The sequence below is a fragment of the Salmo salar genome, chromosome 02, assembly GCF_965601325.2.
Source record: "Salmo salar chromosome 02, fSalSal1, whole genome shotgun sequence".
In the NCBI taxonomy this organism is placed as follows: Eukaryota; Metazoa; Chordata; class Actinopteri; order Salmoniformes; family Salmonidae; genus Salmo; species Salmo salar.
In genome coordinates this window covers 65,461,643-65,483,136 of record NC_138292.1, presented here as the reverse complement: position 1 = coordinate 65,483,136, position 21,494 = coordinate 65,461,643, and the positions used below count along the sequence as shown (strand labels likewise).

Here is a 21,494-nt window from a genome sequence, read left to right as displayed (position 1 = left end):
GCACACACATGCACTCACACACAAAGGTCCAGGTTCCAGGAAATAAATGACTAATACTTGCTTTAGGCCGCTAACTGAAAACACTCAAGTGCATCTGCAGGTTTAAAAGCTACAGACTGAGATCTGGGACACTTTTCAATAGTAATTTCAACTAATGATATAGCCATTGATTGTTGAGGAATGGAACTTATAAATGCCTCATAAGCTCAGTATAACCTTAAAGAATCATTGGTACAACAGATTAGAATTTTTGAGTGGTTACATTATCCCTCAGTTTTATACCAAACCAAGTTGTGGGGCCGGGCCACCGTTTTGCTGAAACACAAACTCCAGATTGTGGATTTAAGGATGTCAAGAAGAATTCCCACCACAGTGAAAGAGCCAGGGGAGAAAGAGACAAGATGCCTGATACATAATGCAGTGTCTCATGCTGAAACAATTCCCTCTGTTTGCTCCTCTAAAGTGCCCATGTTCAATGCTCGTGTACACAACAGCTCTTCGTCCCAAATGGCACCCTATCCCCTATAGAGTGCACTACTTCTGAATATAGTGCACTAAATAAGAAATAGGGTGCCATTTGGGCAGTTCACTGCTTTCAGATGTAACTGGAGTGTGGTGAAACTGCACTAAAACATTTTAATAAAACATGGAGGCTGATACTACTGGAATACTTTAGTGCATAGAATACTACATGTTTTCTATGTAGATTCTCTTGGAATACTACATGTATTCTATGTAGATTCTCTTGGAATACTACATGTTTTCTATGTAGATTCTCTTGGAATACTACATGTTTTCTATGTAGATTCTCTTGGAATACTACATGTATTCTATGTAGATTCTCTTGGAATACTACATGTTTTCTATGTAGATTCTCTTGGAATACTACATGTATTCTATGTAGATTCTCTTGGAATACTACATGTATTCTATGTAGATTCTCTTGTAATACTACATGTTTTCCCCGTGTTTCAATGTAGATTCTCTTGGAATACTACATGTATTCTATGTAGATTCTCTTGGAATACTACATGTTTTCCCCGTGTTTCAATGTAGATTCTCTTGCATGAATCAAACACATCAAGGGTAAAAAAAACAAGTGATAAGCCAAAAATAGATTGACATTTTTATTTCACAAAAACAAAATGCAGTTCAGTTCAGATGAAACTGAACAACTTATTCAACATTATTACACTGTCCAGAGTGGATGACTCATTCTGCCGTAGAGTTGAACAGAAATGTTCATGACTAAAAATGTTAGTCACTTGTCAACAATCATTGGTGGCATTTGCCTCCAAATCGTTTCTCTGAATTAGAAATTCAGACTCTCACATACAATACACATAATCAATGTCCACATCTGGCATCACAATATAAATATTGTCTGTCCAAAAACAATGAATCGAATCATCAAAACAGGCTAGATCAGGTGCTGTGAGGGGTGAAACGAGCATTTAGGGTCATATTTTCGTAGTGCAAAAATGTTGCGTTGCAATGTGCAAAAAATACTGTAAACTTCATTATAATCTCCCAGTGTGCGTTTTCTAATTCACACAGAGCTTTTGCACTAGGAAAATGTCTCCCTTAAACTACAGTATCTTCAGTTACAAGTGCATGGAGGCCACAGCCTCGATATTCCCCTCCTCGCGACCAGTCTCACACTTGCATTCTTCCACCACCATCACGCGCTTCTCCCGCACCTCCATCCCACAGCGCAGAGGCACGGTCACCGTGTGGGCCTTGGATGGAGCGCAGCGGGAACAGGGCGCACGGCGGTGTCCCCCTGCACCCGTCAGCCTGGCAGACTCCCAACCAGACGGGACGAACAGCGAACTGCATTGACCGAAGCACAGTTTGTTGTGGACCGTCACCGCATCGCAGCCCTCGGACGTTATCCGCTGTACATGGAAGATCGATTTTTAAAAAATTAGACAAGCATAAACATTTCGTATTTTGATGTTTCAAGCATTAGGCCCTACTTATTAAAAAATATCACTTTTAACTTTCTAATTTAGTCTAATAATGTGATTAAACTTTGAGGCCTACTGTCCTCTATTGCCCTACACCATCTTTGTCATTGTTAACCAAAATTGAAAGGTCTGCCTCACCTGAGTAAAAGGCACCGCGGCGCAGCTCTGTCTGTTGGCAGAGTCCTTCAGACTGAGGGGCAGCGACATGGACATGGTCTTACTGTGGTCGCTCTTATCCATGGCCCTCTGCCACATCTCAAATCCCTGCCTCTTCTTCATACCCACCCCGCCATTGCCCTGACCGTCGTGGTGCAGATGTGACAGTGGATGCAGAGGCACCGCAGCTGCTTTGGCAGGGAGCGCAGGAGGGCCAGGGCGTCCCATGGACAAGAAGCCTGGGAAAGGCATCCTCGGACTGGGCGCACCTCGTGGGGAAATCCCGCCTCGTCTAAAAAGACCCGACAGACCCAGGTTATTGGGGTTGAGTTTGACTACTTTGACCGTTCCCCGAATAGGCTCCTGTTCATCGACTGGACCGTTACCGGATGATTCAAAGTCCCGACTTGTGCCATTCTTCGGAACGCTCTTGATGGAGTTGTGAGGGAATGGAAGAGACAAAGCCACGGCAGAAAATGTGGACAAAAACACAAAGTTGATGAAGGAAGTCATTTTTTCTTCGATATTTTGTTCCAGATTCAGAAAAACCTAATCATTCCCCAGCAAATAAATCAATAATCAATTGGTTGTCTATATTTTAGTGGTTCAAGGTTCCAAATGGAAACCTTGCTGTCAGTCTGGGCTATGAGAGACTGGAGTTGGTGGCAGCCTTTTATAAGGACCAACCAACCCAGCCTTCACCTCTTGGAAGGTGTCATAATTCCCATGCTAATGGCCAGTATATCACAGCTAGCATTTAGGATTGTATTAGGATCCCCATTATCAGCTGCTGAAGCAGCAGCTACTCTTCCTGGGATCAACACAAAACATAAAACATGACATAATACCATAAAAACATCTCTCTTTAAACATCAAGAAACACCCAACGACTGAACTACACCTGCTGGGTCATAAGAGTCATTGACATTTACAACTTCAAAGGGTTTCCGTTTATTACAGGTGAGTGTTTGAAAGGTGGTGAAGACATTTGTAGTCCTATAGAGTTTTGTTAGGCTCTGAGGATGTGAGTTTGAGAGGTACCCTGTATCAACAGAATAATACCTAGCCAAACAAGGGGCTTTCATTACATGTGGTGGTAAAGTCATAATGGGTTTATGTTCCGTGGGTATAAAGCCCAGCTCCCTTGTTATGGCCCATCATAATGCCATTAGAGTCCTCTGTTCTCTCACCCATGACCTGATCAGTCACTGGCTGTCTGGAGTTCTAGAACCCTGCTAGGAGTTCCCATGGACAGGCTCGGTGTTAATTGACACATGAACTTTCCCATCCCCACTCTACCATAGGCAGCTTCTATCTGTTAGACACCTGACCAAGTGAAGTTTAGAATAACTGTTACTGAGTGAAGTGACTGTTAAGGAGACCAAAGATGTACGCACTACCGTAAACCCCTTTGGATTAAAGTGTCTGCTAAATGGCAGATATTATTATTATAACTCAATGTTACTTAATGTTCCCAGACCTGTGACTGACCATGATACTGTGATTCTGCCTCTGACACTTCAGATATATTCCACAAGAGGGAGTAGTTGTCAAAGAGTTTTCCTGTTCACTAGAACGCTAATCATCACAAATTCACATACAGAGAGAGACACCCACCCTCCCACATCTACCATAAACCCTAAGCAGTCCCTAAGCACCACAATATCCACAATCTACTGACAAGGAGGTTTCATCTGCAAGTCCCATTTATTATGGTGTTGTCTCTGGTCTGGCTGGACTACCATGCCTGGGTCAGGCTCTGTGTTGCTGCTGGTTTAATAATAGGTGTTGCCTAGTCTGACGAACAACACTACTGACACCATCATGGACGCCAACTGAAACAGACACACACAACAAAAACCACACACACACACACACACACACACACACACACATTAGGCCACGGGAAACACATTGAAGCATCATTAACACACACCACGGGAGGAAACTATATCTCTGTCTAACTGTGACTCTTTCTGAAATAGGTTTAGCCGGCTTTGCTGACAGTTCACTTATGTGGTAATGGTGTTGTTCGCATGGAGCACACACACACACACACACACACACACACACACACACACACACACACACACACACACACACCCACACACACACACACACACACACACACACACACACACACACACACACACAGTGCATGTGGAGACTATGTTTTAACACAAAAGTCTAACTTTGAGGCTAAGTTAACGTTTCAGTTCATTTGTGTTGGGGGTGGTGTTAGTGGTTGTGGAGTCTCTCAGGAAGACAGTGTTATTGATGGAGTCCTTTCAATAGTGGATGCCAAGGCAGATAAGACTAAGTCTGTATCCCAAATAGCACCCTATTCCCTACTGTACATGGTGTACCACCTTTGATCAGAGCCCTATGGGCCCTGGAAAAAATAGTGCACCATATATGGAATAGGGTTCCATTTGGGATGCAGACTTAGTCTTATCTGCCTTGGCATCCACTATTGAAATGACTCCATCAATAACACTGTCTTCCTGAGAGACTCAATAACAGCCAGCAGTGATTGTGTTATTTTGTCTGATCCATGTTGATTCACAAGGTCAATATACTGTATAAGGCTTTCATTTACAAGATGGTGATCACAATGGAAACCACCTGTGGCTGTTAGTGGCCAATGTCTCTACCATCTAGTCATTTTGTCCCCATATAAGTTTGGGCAACTCCCACCATATACACTACCGTTCAAAAGTTTGGGGTCACTTAGAAATGTGCTTGTTTTTGAAAGAAAAGCACATTTGTTGTCCATTAAAATAACATCAAATTAATCAGAAATACAGTGTAGACATTGTTAATGTTGTAAATGACTATTGTAGCTGGAAACGGCTGATTTTTAATGGAATATCTACATAGGCCCATTATCAGCAACCATCACTCCTGTGTTCCAATGGCTGGTTGTGTTAGCTAATCCAAGTTTATCATGTTAAAAGGCTCATTGATCATTAGAAAACCCTTTTGCAATTATGTTAGCACAGCTGAAAACTGTTGTTCTGATTAAAGAAGCAATAAAACTGGCCTTCTTTAGACTAGTTGAGTATCTGGAGCATCAGCATTTGTGGGTTAGATTACAGGCTCAAAATGGCCAGAAACAAAGAACTTTCTTCTGAAACTCGTCAGTCTATTCTTGTTCTGAGAAATGAAGGCTATTCCATGCGAGAAATTGCCAAGAAACTGAAGATCTCATACAACTCTGTGTACTACTCCATTCACAGAACAGTGTAAACTGGCTCTGACCAGAATACAAAGAGGAGTGGGAGGCCCCGGTGCACAACTGAGCAAGAGGACATGTACATTAGAGTGTCTAGTTTGAGAAACAGACGCCTCACAAGTCCTCAACGGGCAGCTTCATTAAATAGTACCCGCAAAACACCAGTCTCAACGTCAAAAGTGAAGAGGCGACTCCGGGATGCTGGCCTTCTAGGCGGACTTGTGAGGCGTCTGTTTCTCAAACCAGACACTCTAATATAATTGTCCTCTTGCTCAGTTGTGCACCGGGGCCTCCCACTCCTCTTTCTGTTCTGGTTAGAGACAGTTTGCGCTGTTCTGTGAAGGGAGTAGTACACAGCGTTGTATAAGATATTCAGTTTCTTGGCAATTTCTCGCATGGAATAGAATTCATTTCTCAGAACAAGAATAGACTGACGAGTTTCTGAAGAAAGTTCTTTGTTTCTAGCCATTTTGAGCCTGTAATCGAACCCATAAATGCTGATGCTCCAGATACTCAACTAGTCTAAAGAGGGCCAGTTTTATTGCAGGAGTGATGGTTGCTGATAATGGGCCTCTGTTCACCTATGTAGATATTCCATTCAAATAAATCAGCCGTTTCCAGCTACAATAGTCATTTACAACATTAACAATGTCTACACTGTATTTCTGATTCATTTGATGTTATTTTAATGGACAAAAACAAGGTAATTTCTAAGTGACCCCAAACCTTTGAACGGTAGTGTAAGTTTGGGCAACTCTCACCATATAAGTTTGGGCAACTCTGAAAGGACACTTACCTACATTTTCATTTACATTTTCAGTCATTTATTAGACGCTCTTATCCAGAGCGACTTACAGTAGTGAATGCATACATTTCATACAATTTCTTTTTTTTTTTTCTGTGCTGGCCCCCCGTGGGAATCGAACCCACAACCCTGGCGTTGCAAACACCATGCTCTACCAACTGAGCTACAGGGAAGGCTACCTCCATGACACAGATGCCAGAAGCGGTGGAGCCAAAGATGACGCTCTGGTCCTGGATCACATTGATCAGTTTGGTAATGCAGCTCTGGTGACCGACAGATAGATAAAGAGGACGTCACCATCTGTTCCTTCACAAGACATGGCCACTACCCAAGTTAGGATTTGGCCCTTAGAAATAGGCAATGGAGTAATGGCTTTTAACACTGCTACATCGACCATAGTTTCTGGAACCATGCTGAAAAAGAGAAATGTAAGAAAATATCCAAACCAGCACAGTTTGATGTGGGTCAACACGATAGTGTAAAAAGGGTAAAAGTCGTTCCAGCTATGGTGGATGTGTAACCAGGCCAGCTCGGTACAGCTTGGTTTGGCTCGGCTTATTTATGTGGAAAAGTGTACCCTACCTTTGGGTGTATCAGGCCCTGGGTGGTGTCGAGGCCGTCGCAGGCGGTGCTCGTCAGGTCAACACAGCACGTCTTGGGGTACAACAGGCCAGTGTTAGCACTGAACACGGAGTTCGTGAAGTCAGCCGTGGAGTTGTCAAAGCCACAGCACTTGTACTGCACACAGTAGAGAAAGGCACAGCGTTGAGACAGTGGACTTCTATTGGTGCCCATTGACAATTTCGTTTGTTTCTTGTTTCTTCCGGAGCTTTTGCACATGTACAGTGAAGAATGGTAGCTCTAGTCTGAAAACCAGACCTGTTTTGTGCAAACATTCCACTCCTTGTAGTTCGTGTCATATACCAAAGTTTGTCATGACAAGGAGAGGCAAGGAGTGGAATGATAGACTGGTACCCAGGGTATGGTAGATCCTACTGGTATTAAAGCAGCAATCAGCAGTAAAAACAATAACAAAGCATCCTCCCCCCACCCGTTTCGGTAAAAATCTGAGGGATGAGGCTGGAGAAATATAACCACTCAAATTCAGAAACTGAGATATGGATTCAAGGACTGACCATCCATGATATCAACATCATCGTTGTAACCATGTTTTTAGGCTATATAGTGTTTGTTTACATTTACTTTGTTAACAAACATTTGAGTAAAACAAGCTTACAGTATATTTTGGGTTCTGAACTAAGCTCATCAGGCTATATACTTCAAGAATCAATGGGTACATATAATGAATTTATAAGTCCAAAAATGAATGTAGCAACTGCTGATTGCCCCTTAAAGTCAGAGTTCACATAGCCCACTCACATGGACCATGATGGTGTTCCAGGCTGTTGATATGGGGTCTGCAGCCGTTGGTCCCATATAAGACATCCGTAAAGAGTCCTTACTGGCTCCACGAATCGTAACCACCACCTGAAACACAGGAAGTCTCCCAATCATTTACCCCAGTGCTTGACTGTTAATCACGCCAAGAAAACTTTACAGCATCTTTGTAGCAGTTCAGACAGTAAGGCTGTCCTTGAATAAGTTTCTTTGTTGCAGTTTAGACCATGAGAGTGAGTAGATCATCTGTGCTAAATACAGTATCTTTGTTGTAGTTTAGACAGTAAGGATAGGGTCAATGTGGATTGTCTGTGCTTTGTACAGTATTTCTTTTGCAGTTTAGACAGTGAGGGTGTGAGTGGATCGTATGTGCTTTGTATGGCATCTTCTTTACAGTTTAAACAGTGAGGGTGAGTGGATAATCTGTGATTTGTACATTATCGTAGTTACAGTTGAGCCACTGAGGGCGTGAGAGTGGATCGTCTGTGCTTACCAGATCTTTGTACACCAAAATGAAAATAACCCCAGTAACCTCAGCTGCAAACATCATAGACACGATGAAGAAATACTGTCAGATCAAGGAGAGGGTTAGAATCAACCACATCATAGTTCATAGGTGAGCAGGGTAAGAACTGTACACTCTCTATACCTGTGCATCCCCACTTCCTGGTCTCCTGTGACCTATGACCCAACATATCTAGTGTACAAATTAAAGTGACGCTATAGATGTTTTGTATAATTTCGCCCGTAGTTTTGAAAGTAGCACTCACGAGCCAAAACGGGGCCCTGAAAAGTGTGCACAATTGTGTACAACGTCATCCATTTCATATGATATGCCACATCCTAAAAAATATATATTTTTAAAAAATCATGCAATTCTTACGCTATGTTAGCAATTCCAATTCGTACGATATGTTCCGAATTTGTAAATGCTTAAGATCCCGTTCAATCTCTGTAAGTGGAATACACAAAGACTATAGAGCAACCATCAAATCTCTCTGTGGAACTTGCCTAGCACATCTGATTCAACTAATAATCAAGCCCTTGACTACTTAAATCCGTTCAGAAGGACACATCTTGGAACGTTCAGATAGAAATATGTTACGTAGAACAAACATGCCTCTCCAACATGTGGAACAAGGAATCATGTCGGCTATATTCATGGCATTACTATCTGCAACGTTCGACAACATTTGGCAACTGAACGTGGCCCAGGTGTGCTAGTTCAGGGCTACAACAAAATTGTGAAACATCTGGGGGTCCCCGAGGAGAGGTTTGAGAAACAAGGGTATAGACTATACAACACAGCAACCAAATAAGTAGGCCAAAATGGCTCCTTCTAACAGACTCTCAACCATTACCAAGCCTTTATGAAGACTGCACTCCACAAAAGTGACCCACCTCTCTTCTAGACTGAGCCCCAAATGGTTATACTGTTGATGAGGTTTATATCTTGTAAAACGACAGGGGGAATTTGTTTATTTGAATTTCATGTTTGTTTTATTATTTAAAAGTGGAACATCAATTGCCTTATTCAAGTCACGAGTGTATCCAGAAGTTAAAGAGTTTATTGACCCCCTTGCCACCCTCTGGAAGTCACCCTCGGAGTTCCGACAACAACACGCGTCAACAGAGGGCCCTCAGAGCAAATTGGTAGGGGCGAGGGGGTGGTTTGGGATTCACGGTCTCTTACCAGCATGATGAGGCAGCGGTTCTCACTCCAGGCCCCGTAGCAGCCAATGAACCCCAGCAGAGACAGGATGGCCCCCAGGCACATACACACATAGCTGATGGTCACCAGCTGTGCCGAGAAAGAGCCCATCACCTGGACAAAGGTGGCCGCCCCGTACCTAATCCACACGCCTAGGCCAAACAGCACAATGCCACTCACCTGGATGGGGGAAGAGATGGACCATAGAGTTAGAATGACTAGAATGGTTTCACCTGGAGGGGGGAAGAGATGGACCACAGAGTTAGAATGACTAGAATGGATTCACCTGGATGGGGGAAGAGATGGACCATAGAGTTAGAATGATTAGATTGTAGGACCTTCTGATTGAAGACAGTGTCTCGTGGGGGAACTGGTCAGGCGACCATATTGGGTTAGAGAATGAGATGTGTATCCATGAGATTGAGGGTATTGATAGAGTGTATTGACATTGGACATACTGATTGGGTGAATTAACATGAGATTGATCATATTGATGCATCATTATCGTGTTTTCCTCAACATTTACTGTAGATGTGGGCTAAGAGTTGTTCAAACTAGATTCTGAAATGAATGCAGGGCCTCAACTAAACTATATGGAATTTAAAACATTGGACTATCCTGAGCATACCATCTGTAACACATAGGGACAGTTTCCTAGAACAGATTAAGCATAGTCTTGGACTAAAAAGCTATTTGAATTGAATTTTTTGGGGTAACAGACATATACAACAAAACGTACAATGTGGACCCAGAGGATATCACTTGAAAGTATGAATTAAAACGCTTGTTTCCAAAGTGATGCTCGATGGTAAAAACAATAACACATAATGGTTCAAAGGGAAGACAAAATTACAAACAACCATAAATACATTCATTTATATTGACAACCTAAAAAGTGGCACCATGGAGATTCAATGGAGATTCTCTGATTCCCTGTGGTCTGATGATTCCCTGTGGTCTGATGATTCTATCAGACTTTCACTCCAACCTACCTGTTGTAGTGAATGTAATCGTTCTGCAGTGCGGGTTTGATTGAGGTCCAGCCTAATAGCCTCTTATGGTATAATCTACAGATAAACCCCTCCAAAAAGCACACAAAAAAACGGTGCACTTACAAATATGATGCCACTGAGTAGCATCATCAGGTACCTCAACAGGCCATACAGGTGATGTAGTCTGGACATGGCTGACTGCGCAGTAATGTCATGAACCGCTTGGTTCTATCTACGGGAAACCATACAAACAGGTTAACATTTTTCACATAGACCAATAATCTGGTAATGTTCAATACTCAACGTTGTTGAATTGTTATCTATCATTGACATGACAAACACTCATTGCATGCAAAAATAATGTTATCCAAAGTTAGCTTGAAGTTAACTAGCTACTTTCGGCCTGGATATTTCATATTCATTTTGGCAAATGTGCATTTTTAGCTAGTTATATAACGTTAGCTAGCTAGCTACTGTATCACCCTTGCTTTAATAATGGCCAGAAGAAGAACGCTATAAGTTAAGAAATTCCTTAATAGTTGTTCAATAATTGACAAATTAATCAGTTGCACTTGCATTCTTAATGACCTTTTTGCAGGCTACAAGCGGTAGGTAGCTAGCCCAGCTGACAAGCTAACTTGCTATTGGTATCTTCTTTTGGCACGAACCTTCATGGCAATGCGTACCCGTTTCCAAGGATAACGCAGGTCTGGGTCATAATCAGAGGTGTCACAATTAACATTTTGTAACAATAGATGTAGCTCGAGGATACAATGTAGATAACTTTATTTATATTGTGCTTTTCAATAGCAACATGGCCTCAGAGCATTTCATATTATTCTGTATGTAAATCTATGACATTCTACAGCGCCATCAGAAAGTATTCAGACCCCTTCACTTTTTTCCACAGCGAGGTGACCAAGAACCTGATGGTCACTGTCAGAGCTCCAGAGTTCCGATGTGGAAACGGGCAACCATTTATTTATTTTTTTCTTCACCTTTATTTAACCAGGTAGGCAAGTTGAGAACAAGTTCTCATTTACAACTTCGACCTGGCCAAGATAAAGCAAAGCAGTTCCACACATATAACAACACAGAGTTACAGATGGAGTAAAACAAACATACAGTCAATAATACAGTAGAAAAATAAGTCTATATACAATGTGAGCAAATGAGGTGAGATAAGGGAGGTAAAGGCAATAAATAGGCCATGGTGGCGAAGTAAATACAATATAGCAATTAAAACAATGGAATGGTAGATTTGACAGTAGATGAGTGTGCAAAGTAGAAATACTGGGGTGTACATCATCCTATTTTAAATTTAAGGTTTGACAGCCTCCCTGTGGCTCAGTTGGTAGAGAATGGTGTTTGCAACGCCAGGGTTGTGGGTTTGATTCCCACAGGGGGGCCAGTACGGGGGAAAAAATTATAATTATGAAATTAATTGAAATGTATGCATTCACTACTGTAAGTCGCTCTGGATAAGAGCGTCTGCTAAATGACTAAAATGTAAATGTAAAAAATGGGTGCAAAGGAGCAAAATAAATAAATACATTAAATACCATCTCTGCAGCACTCCACCAATCAGGCCTTTATGGTAGAGTGGCCAGGCGGAAGCCACTCCTCATGAAAAGGCACATGACAGCCCGCTTGGAGTTTGCACAAAAGCACCAAAATGACTCTCAGACCATGAGAAACAAGATTCTCTGGTCTGATGAAGCCAAGATTGAACTCTTTGGCCTGAATGCCAAGCTTCACATCTGGAGGAAACTTGGCACCATCCCTACAGTGAAGCATGGTGGTGACAGCATCATGCTGTGGGGATCTTTTTCAGTGGCAGGTACTGGGAGACTAGTCAGGTATGAGGGAAAGATGAACGGAGCAAAGTACAGAGAGATCCTGGATAAAAACCTGCTCCAGAGCACTCGGGACCTCAAGACTGGGGCAAAGGTTCACCTTCCAACAGGACAACAACCCTATAGCACACAGCCAAGACAACATAGGAGTGGCTTCGGGACAAGTCTCTGAATGTCCTTGAGTGGCCCAGCCAGAGCCCGGACTTGAACCTGATGGAAAGTCTCTGGAGACCTGAAAATAGCTGTGCAGCAATGCTCCCCATCCAACCTGACAGAGCTTGAGAGGATCTGCAGAGAAGAATGGGAGAAACTCCCCAAATACAGGCGTGCCAAGCTTGTAGCGTCATACCCAAGAAGACTCGATGCTGTAATCGCTGCCAAAGGTGCTTCAACAAAGTACTGAGTAAAGGGTCTGAATACTTATGTAAATGTAATATCAGTTTTTATTTTTTTATAAATATTTTTGCTTTGTCATTATGGGGTACTGTGTGTAGATTGAGGGGGGAAAGCAATTTAATACATTTTAGAATAAGCCAGTAACGTAACAAAATGTGGAAAAAGTCAAAGGGTCTGAATACTTTCAAAAGGCAAAATATACAAAATATAGCTAGGTGGCTAATGTTAGCTAGCTGGCTAATGTTAGCTAGGGGTTAGGGTTAAGGTTAGGGAAATGGTTCGCTAAAATGGTTATGGTTAGCTAAAAGGGTTAGGGGAAGGGTTAGCTTACATGTTAAGTAGTTGCAAAGTAGCAAAAAAGTAGTAAGTAGTTTCTAAAGTTGTCCGTGATGAGGTTCAAACTCAACCTTTGGGTTGCTAGACGTTCGCCTTATACGCCCACCCAGTCAACCACCCTGCTTTCATTTAATTAACCATCTGTTATGTAATCATACCAAAAGTAACATATCATACTAATTTGCGTTTCACAGATTTACATTTACTATGTTACATCTAGTCTGAGACCAGGCTGTCAATACAGGTAAAAGTGCTTCATATCATAAAATAAAAATACTAACAAAGACAGGAGGAAGGAGAATGAAAAGAATAGCTCATTAAAATCATACATTAAAAGCATCTTCATAAAACTCTTGTCTTCAGCAGGGATTTAAAATGAGGCACTGAATCTGCAAGTCTGATCTAAAAAGTAGCCCAGTAGATGCCAACTTTAGGTGAATATGATTGAGAAACTATTGCAAATAAGAACATGTTTATTTTTCCTCGTAAAGAATCGAACAAGAAATAAACAAGTCAGACTGAATGTGGTAATTTCTAAACTTCAATATTTATATGTACAAAATGAGACACTGTATATCCATTCAAGACAGTTAAATAACAACAAAAAGTCTTGCCAGTTAGAGCAAGTGTAAAGCAATCACCTGCTCAACACAAAACATCATCAATTCATGTAAAGTCTTCAGCTTGAGCAAGAAACAAATAAGGATACAGAGATAAAGGAATCTAATTTACACATAAATAAGTACTGAATGCATACAGTAGGCCCTATACAGTATATGTCCACAGATGTTGTTGATATACCATAGAGGTGATCAATTCACAACAGGGTTTTGAACAAGGCTCCTTCCTCTCTTGTTTTTCTTTCATAATTGAAATATTTGAATAATCTTTGGTGTTTGAAATGAAACATGTCGACTGAAGGTCTCAAGGTGAGGTGAGGTGATGATGATGATTAAACAGGCGTGGTCATGGATGGTCCTGGATGTCGGGGTCCTCAGTGCTACTTGTTACCAATCTGTTGGTAGAGAACCATTGACACCACCATGGCAGCAATCTGAAACGATGACAGGTCACAAGTGTTAACGCAATATAATGGTTACGTTCCAAATGGCACCCTAATCCCTTTATAGTGCACTACTTTTGACCAGGACCCAAATGGCATCCTAATCCCTTTACAGTGCACTACTTTTGACTAGGGCCCAAATTGCACCCTAATACCTTTATAATGCACTACTCCTGAAGAGGGCCCATAGGGCTCTGGTCAAATGTTGTGCACTGTGTAGGGAATAGGATGCAGATAGTATTTTAACACGTGTATTGTACCTCAAGAGCAGCGATGCCCAGTCCAACAGCTCCAATGATGACAGCGTTGTCCTCAATCAGTTTCAGCAACATGGTAAAGCAGCCAGTGACATTCTGGGGAGGAAACAGTACTCCAGTATTAGAATTAGATAGCTGTATGGGGATTCAATGATTATAAACACACAAACACAGGCTATTAAATGTAAAACCTAGCCAGGGGCAGGAGTTTTTCATGACTATGTTACCCAACCAAGTGTAAGGAAACCCTCCTGGTCTAAAAACAGCACATCGGATGACCCTGTATGGTACTATTAGATATCTGTACCGAAGTTTCAGCAGCAATAGCTGCACAGGTTTCAGTTGTACTACAACATGTTGGTGGGTACACAGGGTTAGTACGGTTCCCTTGAAAGGGGGATCCATCGAAGTCTGTGTAATTGCGGTATCCACAGCACTTGAACTAGGAGGGAAGCACAGAGACACAAATCATTATGACATGGTAGCATCTACAGAACACAGTAAGCAACTAGCTTAGCCAAGCACCACTACTTTCTCTGAAACCTGTAAATAATCTGCATAAGAACAACATATGCATTTATTGAGTACACAAAAGTGCGCTAATAACATCCACTGGCAGAGTGGCAGTAAATTCACTACTTAATATAGTAGTATGAATGAATGAAGTATACCTGTTCCATGGTGCCATTCCATAGTGAAGTCAGGCTCTCATCCTTCCCATAGTCTTTTTTAATCCTGGCAACAACCTTCTCACTAAGGTCCTCAAGAACTTCCTTAGCCTAAAACATACAAATCAGAACACAACCCATTTCCACAAATTCAGAAAAACTTTACTGTCCCAACATTAGGCAATTTGATTTACTACTGTATAAAAACTGTTTTCATCTGCCAATATGAACAAAACCACCACCTGCACAGCCAAATAAAGTTTCAAACGTTCCCCCTATTTACTAATTAGTACACTGCTTTTGACCAGGGCCCATACAGTTATAATAAGTACCTACCAGTGGTTGGAAGACGAGGACCACCACGCACCCAGCCACCTCTGCAATGAATATGATCAGGATGATGATAAAGAACTGGAAAGGAACAGACAAGCATACAGTGGTTAAGGGTTTGATGGGAAAAAAAAAAAAGGGGTCAAAATTATGACCAATAAGATGGCAGGTCAGGATGATGTTTAAGAACTGGAACGAAACAAAATGGCGACAGACAAGCATACAGTGAGGGCTTCATAACAAAGCAAAAGGTAATGGGTCAAAACTATCACATTAGATCAAAGGTCAAAATTCTATAAATATATCATGGTGTATATCGACAAAGAAAGTCATTTTGCACAATTCTTTTTAAATACATTTAAAAAAAGTAACAAATAATGAATTAATCTTTCCATACCAGTATGTAAATTAAAAAATAAACAGAGTAAAAGTCAAGTTGGTATTTGTATTAAATCGATTTATGAATATTTATGTTCAATGGTCAAAGATGACACACCAGCATCAGCATACACCTGGACTCCTTCATGGCTCCACAGCACCCTAGGAAGCCCATGATCAGCAGGACCCCTCCGACCCCAATGAGCAGGTAGGCCACGTTAGCCAGCTGGCCCAGTTCTGCTGGGGCATCCTTAATGTTGTCTAACACTCCCAGTAGAGAGCCACTGTCCACCTTCACCCACACCCCCACCGCCAGGATGGCCACACCCGCCAACTGATACACACACACACACACACACACACACACACACACACAACAGGGAGGTGGGAGAGAGAAAGAGGAGAAATAGGGGGAGGGGATAGTTTTAGTGTTTGGGATAATGTTGATGAAGAGTACAGGGAGTATACTTTGAATACTCTTTGAAAACTAAACCATATCATTAGAATGCGTCATGGAGAAAAGGTGAATATAAGTGGAGCAAATGTTGTCAACATCATACAAAATACGGTCATCTCTGCCAACCATTACCTGTACAATTTTTGAAAGAAATCCCGAGTATTAGCGAGTATGACAAGGCAGGTTATTCATCTTCTTACTGTGACTAAAAATGACATACAATATTAATTCTGAGTATATAAACTCAGCAAAAAAAAAGAAATGTCCCTTTTTCAGGACCCTGCCTTTCAAATATAATTCATAAAAATCCAAATAACTTCACAGATCTTCATCGTAAAGGGTTTAAACACTGTTTCCCATGCTTGTTCAATGAACCATAAACAATTCATGAACATGCACCTGTGGAACGGTCGTTAAGACACTAACAGCTTACAGACGGTAGACAATTAAGGTCACAGTTATGAAAACTTAGGACACTAAAGAGGCCTTTCTACTGACTCTGAAAAACACCAAAAGAAAGATGCCCAGGGTCCCTGCTCATCTGCATGAATGTGCCTTAGGCATGCTGCAAGGAGGCATGAGGACTGCAGATGTGGCCAGGGCAATGTCCGTACTGTGAGACGCCTAAGACAGCGCTACAGGGAGACAGGATGGACAGCTGATCGTCCTCGCAGTGGCAGACCACGTGTAACAACACCTGCACAGGATCGGTACATCCAAACATCACACCTGCGGGACAGGTACAGGATGGCAACAACAACTGCCCGAGTTACACCAGGAACGCACAATCCCTCCATCAATGCTCAGACTGTCCGCAATAGGCTGAGAGAGGCTGGACTGGGGGCTTGTAGGCCTGTTGTAAGGGAGGTCCTCACCAGACATCACCGCCAACAACCTCGCCTATGGGCAGAAACCCACTGTCGCTGGACTACACAGGACTTGAAAAATGTGCTCTTCACTGACGAGTCACGATTTTGTCTCACCAGGGGTGATGATCGGATTCACGTTTATCATCGAAGGAATGAGCGTTTCACCGAGGCCTGTACTCTGGAGCGGGATCAATTTGGAGGTGGAGGGTCTGTCATGGTCTGGGGCGGTGTGTCACAGCATCATCGGACTAAGCTTGTTGTCACTTCAGGCAATCTCAACGCTGTGTGTTACAGGGAAGACATCCTCCTCCCTCATGTGGTACCTTCCTGCAGGCTCATCCTGACATGACCCTCCAGCATGACAATACCACCAGCCATACTGCTCGTTCTGTGCGTGATGTCCTGCAAGACAGGAATGTCAGTGTTCTGCCTTGGCCAGTGAAGAGCCCAGATCTCAATCCCATTGAGCACGTCTGGGACATGTTGGATCAGAGGGTGAGGGCTAGGGCCATTCCCCACAGAAATGTCCGGGAACTTGCAGGTGCCTTGGTGGAAGAGTGGGGTAACATCTCACACAGCAAGAACTGGCAAATCTGGTGCAGTCCATGAGGAAGAGATGCACTGCAGTACTTAATGCAGCTGGTGGCCATACCAGATACTGACTGTTACTTTTGATTTTGACCCCCCTGTTTGTTCAGGGAGACATTATTCCATTTCTGTTAGTCACATGTAGGTGGAACTTGTTCAGTTTATGTCTCAGTTGTTAAATCTTGTTATGTTCATACAAATATTTACACATGTTAAGTTTGCTGAAAATAAACGCAGTTGACAGTGAGGACGTTTCTTTTTTGGCTGAGTTTAGGTAAAGTTTTCCTCAATACACAAATCTATCCTCACAAAGATATGACTGTCATTTATGGTCCCTGTGGAACTTGGATGTGACACATTCTTGTTCGGAAGTGCACTTTCTTATCCTGTTCGCTCTCTGAATGACCTTGAAAATATCTAAGGGGTCATTGACCCTAACAGGTCAGGAGGTTTGGGTTCAAAATGGCAGTTGTGTGGACATCTACATGTCCAGAGTGCTAAAGAGGACAGGGGAAGTGACAACTTCATTCAAAGCCATCAAACTCCTTTCAGTACTATAAAACCTTAGTGAATTTAACAACATATTATGCTAAAAACAGAAGTGTTCTATAGACTGTTTTGGTGTTAGTATTCTGATGGAATATAGGAGATGGGGGATAATTGAATGTTAGCTGAATAAAAGTTTAAACGTACAAAGATGGCTCCATTGAAGATGAACATCATAATCTTGAGAAACCCGGAGCAACACATCTTTGCCGTCTGTTGTTTCCTTCTCCTGAAAAACAAAACTTCAACAGTGAGTTTAGGAGATCGACTTGGACATACAGAATATTTAGTCAGTTATGGTTTCAGGCCAGTGTGTGTGTGTGTGTGTACATAAAACTGTAGACAGCCAACCTGTCTGGTTACAAGATCACAGGTTGTTATACCAGGCTTGTCTGAGTCATTACAATGACATAGGGCCTTCATGCCAGCATCCATATTAGTTACACATTAACCAGGGAGACGGTTATGGGGCCAAAGCAAAGCTCTCTAAATATAGCATTTTATTTGTTTTCATGTAGAAATAAACTGGGTTTGGAGTTGAAATGAACAATCAGAAAAGACAACCACTGAACCAACATTTCCATTTTGTAAAGCTGTGTTGTTTGCCAGCCAAAGACTTACCAATCACAATAACTCAATAACTCTAGCTTCCTTATTTAAATTGTCAGTTCAACACCCCTCAAAAACCCTTAGACTGGTAATACAGATTTCACACCTTGCAAGACAGCACCAGTCCATCTCTTTACTTGAAGTCGGAGCTACTTGGCAGATAACGGTTAATTAATGGATCCTGGGCAAAAGTAGTGCACAAGATATGGAATAAGGGGTCATTTGGGACAGACTCAGAGTTGACGTTTTATTACTAGAGGTATTTTACAGGCATTGATATTATTGGAACAGTCAAGGAGTCTTATCAGAATCTTCCTGGCAGTCACTGACCTTCAGTAGCATAGAAAACACCTCCATGAGATAGAGACTTAGCTATCAAGACCCATAATATCTTCATGGTCCGTTTCTTCAGTAGCTTGTTGGCTTTCGTGGGAATTGGAAAAGTGTCACTGTACAGTCCAAGCCTAGTTGTTTTGGCCAAAGTTGTCTAGTGTAGCCTATTGTACTTTATTATCATATCAAAGACTCCACGAGACACGTATCGTTTTGAATTGTTATGTCAATCCTGTATTTGTTTCTACTCTCTTCTCTAGTAGCTTGCTGGCTTCCCGTGAACTGGAGAAGTGTCACTGGATGAGACCAAGCCTAGTTTTAAATTGCCAGAATGACCAGGTTGTTCCTTATTGCGTCACTGTCTTTCGTGTACTTTGACAACTTTCACCTGGTACCCACAGGGCCATAAACGTCCCCGTGATCATGAAATAACAAGATTGAGAGGCAGAATGTTACCGGACTACGTGTTCTTAAAACAAAGGTAAGGGTAAGTTTCCCGGACAAGGATTACATCTAGTCCTGGACTAAAAAGCATGTGTCCGTGAAACTGGCCCTAAATGTGACCCATCAACACCATCCCAGGAGTCTCAGTTTCCATCTAGGTACATGACTAGTGTATGAGAATGCAGCAGCACCATCAACATATTAACAAGTCATTAATAAGATGCCATTTGATCTCATGACTGTTAGAACTTTAATGTGACCCAGTCTTTCATCCATTGGGCAAAGTTCTCCCCTTAGATACAGGGAGGTTCAAACAGCAGCAACCTGATTCATGTTAATAAGTCATTTATTAATCCCAAAAATCATCTCCCTTCTTACAGACGAAAAATAAATACAAATTATACAATGTATCAGTTAAATAGAACAATTTCCCTGGATGTTTACGGTCTGACTTTCTGTTGCAAATTGGATGCAAATGTGATGCAAATGTGACCTGTCACACAAAATGTATTACATTGAGTATTAGTTTATTTACTGAAGAAAGTACTGGCTTTCATAGAGTTTTTATGTAGCACATCAGACAAGTATGATTATATCATTGAAGTTTGTGTATAGTGGATTATTTTAAATGGAGTAGGAGAATTGAGTCTTACCTGTGCTGATGACTGTTGAGGTCTGAGAGGAGTGTTCGTCTCCAACAAGTTTCTATCTGGCCCTTTATCCTCACCCACCCCCTCAGGTCTCACAAACACACAAACCACACACACACACACACACACACACACGAGGGGAGGGAGTAAGTTCCAACGCACCACTGATTGGTTTCTAGTGTAGGACAACTTCCTGGAGGCTAAAGTCCTACTAGAGGGAACTTTATGACGGAGGTGAAAACACACACACACACACACACACACACACACACAGTAGAGGGTGAAAACACAGTGCAGTCGGAAAGTATTCAGACCCATTTACTTTTTCAAAATGCTGTTACGTTACAGCCTTATTCTAAAATGGATTCAATAAAACAATTCCCTCAATCTACACACAATACCCCATAATGGACGAAGCGAAAACAGGTTTTTAGAACTGCTTGCAAATAAAAAAACAGAAATACCTTATTTACATAGGTATTCAGCATCTTTGCAATGAGACTCAAAATTGAGCTCAGGTGCATCCTGTTTCCATTGATCATCCTTGAGATGTTTCTACAACTTGATTGAAGTCCACCTGTGGTTAATTCAATTGATTGGACATGATTTGGAAAGGCACACACCCGTCTATATAAGGTCCCACAGCTGACAGTTCATGTCAGAGCAAACACCAAACCATGATGTCTACGGACAATGTCCTTCGACGTCAGCCAGAGCCCGGACTTGAACCCGAACTAAAATCTCTGGATTGACCTCCCGAGTGGCACAGTGGTTTAAGGCACTGCATCTCAGTGCTAGAGGTGTCACTACAGACCCTGGTTTGATCCCGGTCTGTATCACAACCGGCTGTGATCGGGAGTCCCATAGGGTGGTGCACAATTGGCCCAGCGTCGTTAGGGGAGGGTAGGCCATCATTGTAAATAAGAATATGTTCTTAACTGACTTAGTTAAATGAAGGTTAATAAATATAAAAATACCTAACAATAGCTATGCAGCGACGCTCCCCATTCAACCTGACAGAGCTTGAGAGGATTTGCAGAGAAGAATGGGAGAACCTCCCCAAATACAGGTGTGAAAAGCTTGTAGCGTCATACCCAAGAAGACTCAAGGCTGTAATCGCTGCCAAAGGTGCTTCAACAAAGTACTGAGTAAAGGGTCTGAATACTTATGTAAATATTATTTTCAGTTCCTTGTAATACATTTGTAAAAATGTCTAAACCTATTTTTGCTTTGTCATTATGGGGTAGCGTGTAGATTGATGAAGGGAAAAAAAACTATTTTATACATTTTATAATAAGTCTAATGTAACAAAATGTGGAAAAAGTCAAGGGGTCTGAGTACTTTCCGAATGCACTGTATGCTGAACTTATGTCACGTTCCTCTTCAGGATCTATTGAACCTCAAGAAGACAAAGTATTTTAACCTCCCTTCCATTCAAAGGTATGGT

The 21,494-nt window shown here is 41.9% G+C and overlaps 3 protein-coding genes across 6 annotated transcripts; all 3 read right to left on the bottom strand.

Moving 5' to 3' along the window:
- Window positions 1-1,223: 1,223 nt before the first annotated feature.
- Window positions 1,224-2,650, bottom strand: dand5 (DAN domain family, member 5). The gene is made up of 2 exons (XM_014179996.3): window positions 2,109-2,650; window positions 1,224-1,898 (listed from the first exon to the last, which is right to left on the bottom strand). Exons 1-2 carry the CDS (start codon window positions 2,637-2,639, stop codon window positions 1,605-1,607), a joined length of 825 nt encoding a protein of 274 aa, XP_014035471.2. The 5' UTR covers window positions 2,640-2,650; the 3' UTR covers window positions 1,224-1,604.
- A 1,171-nt stretch (window positions 2,651-3,821) lies between these two features.
- Window positions 3,822-10,964, bottom strand: LOC106589728 (tetraspanin-16). 2 transcript variants are annotated; one of them, XM_014180017.3, is made up of 8 exons: window positions 10,856-10,964; window positions 10,391-10,495; window positions 9,258-9,455; window positions 8,058-8,132; window positions 7,547-7,654; window positions 6,749-6,904; window positions 6,346-6,429; window positions 3,822-3,961 (listed from the first exon to the last, which is right to left on the bottom strand). In XM_014180017.3, exons 2-8 carry the CDS (start codon window positions 10,457-10,459, stop codon window positions 3,902-3,904), a joined length of 750 nt encoding a protein of 249 aa, XP_014035492.1. In that variant the 5' UTR covers window positions 10,460-10,495; window positions 10,856-10,964; the 3' UTR covers window positions 3,822-3,901. The 2 variants fall into 2 exon arrangements, with proteins under 2 accessions (XP_014035492.1, XP_014035483.1); XM_014180008.3 differs by having other exon boundaries at window positions 10,391-10,499; window positions 10,856-10,952.
- A 2,419-nt stretch (window positions 10,965-13,383) lies between these two features.
- On the bottom strand, window positions 13,384-20,185 carry LOC106589714 (tetraspanin-1). 3 transcript variants are annotated; one of them, XM_014179986.3, is made up of 8 exons: window positions 20,051-20,185; window positions 18,159-18,240; window positions 15,670-15,885; window positions 15,180-15,254; window positions 14,847-14,954; window positions 14,483-14,617; window positions 14,179-14,271; window positions 13,384-13,909 (listed from the first exon to the last, which is right to left on the bottom strand). In XM_014179986.3, exons 2-8 carry the CDS (start codon window positions 18,213-18,215, stop codon window positions 13,856-13,858), a joined length of 738 nt encoding a protein of 245 aa, XP_014035461.1. In that variant the 5' UTR covers window positions 18,216-18,240; window positions 20,051-20,185; the 3' UTR covers window positions 13,384-13,855. The 3 variants fall into 3 exon arrangements, with proteins under 3 accessions (XP_014035461.1, XP_045563720.1, XP_045563717.1); XM_045707764.2 differs by lacking the exon at window positions 20,051-20,185 and adding an exon at window positions 18,951-19,231; XM_045707761.2 differs by lacking the exon at window positions 20,051-20,185 and adding an exon at window positions 18,727-18,782.
- Between the last annotated feature and the right edge of the window lie 1,309 nt (window positions 20,186-21,494).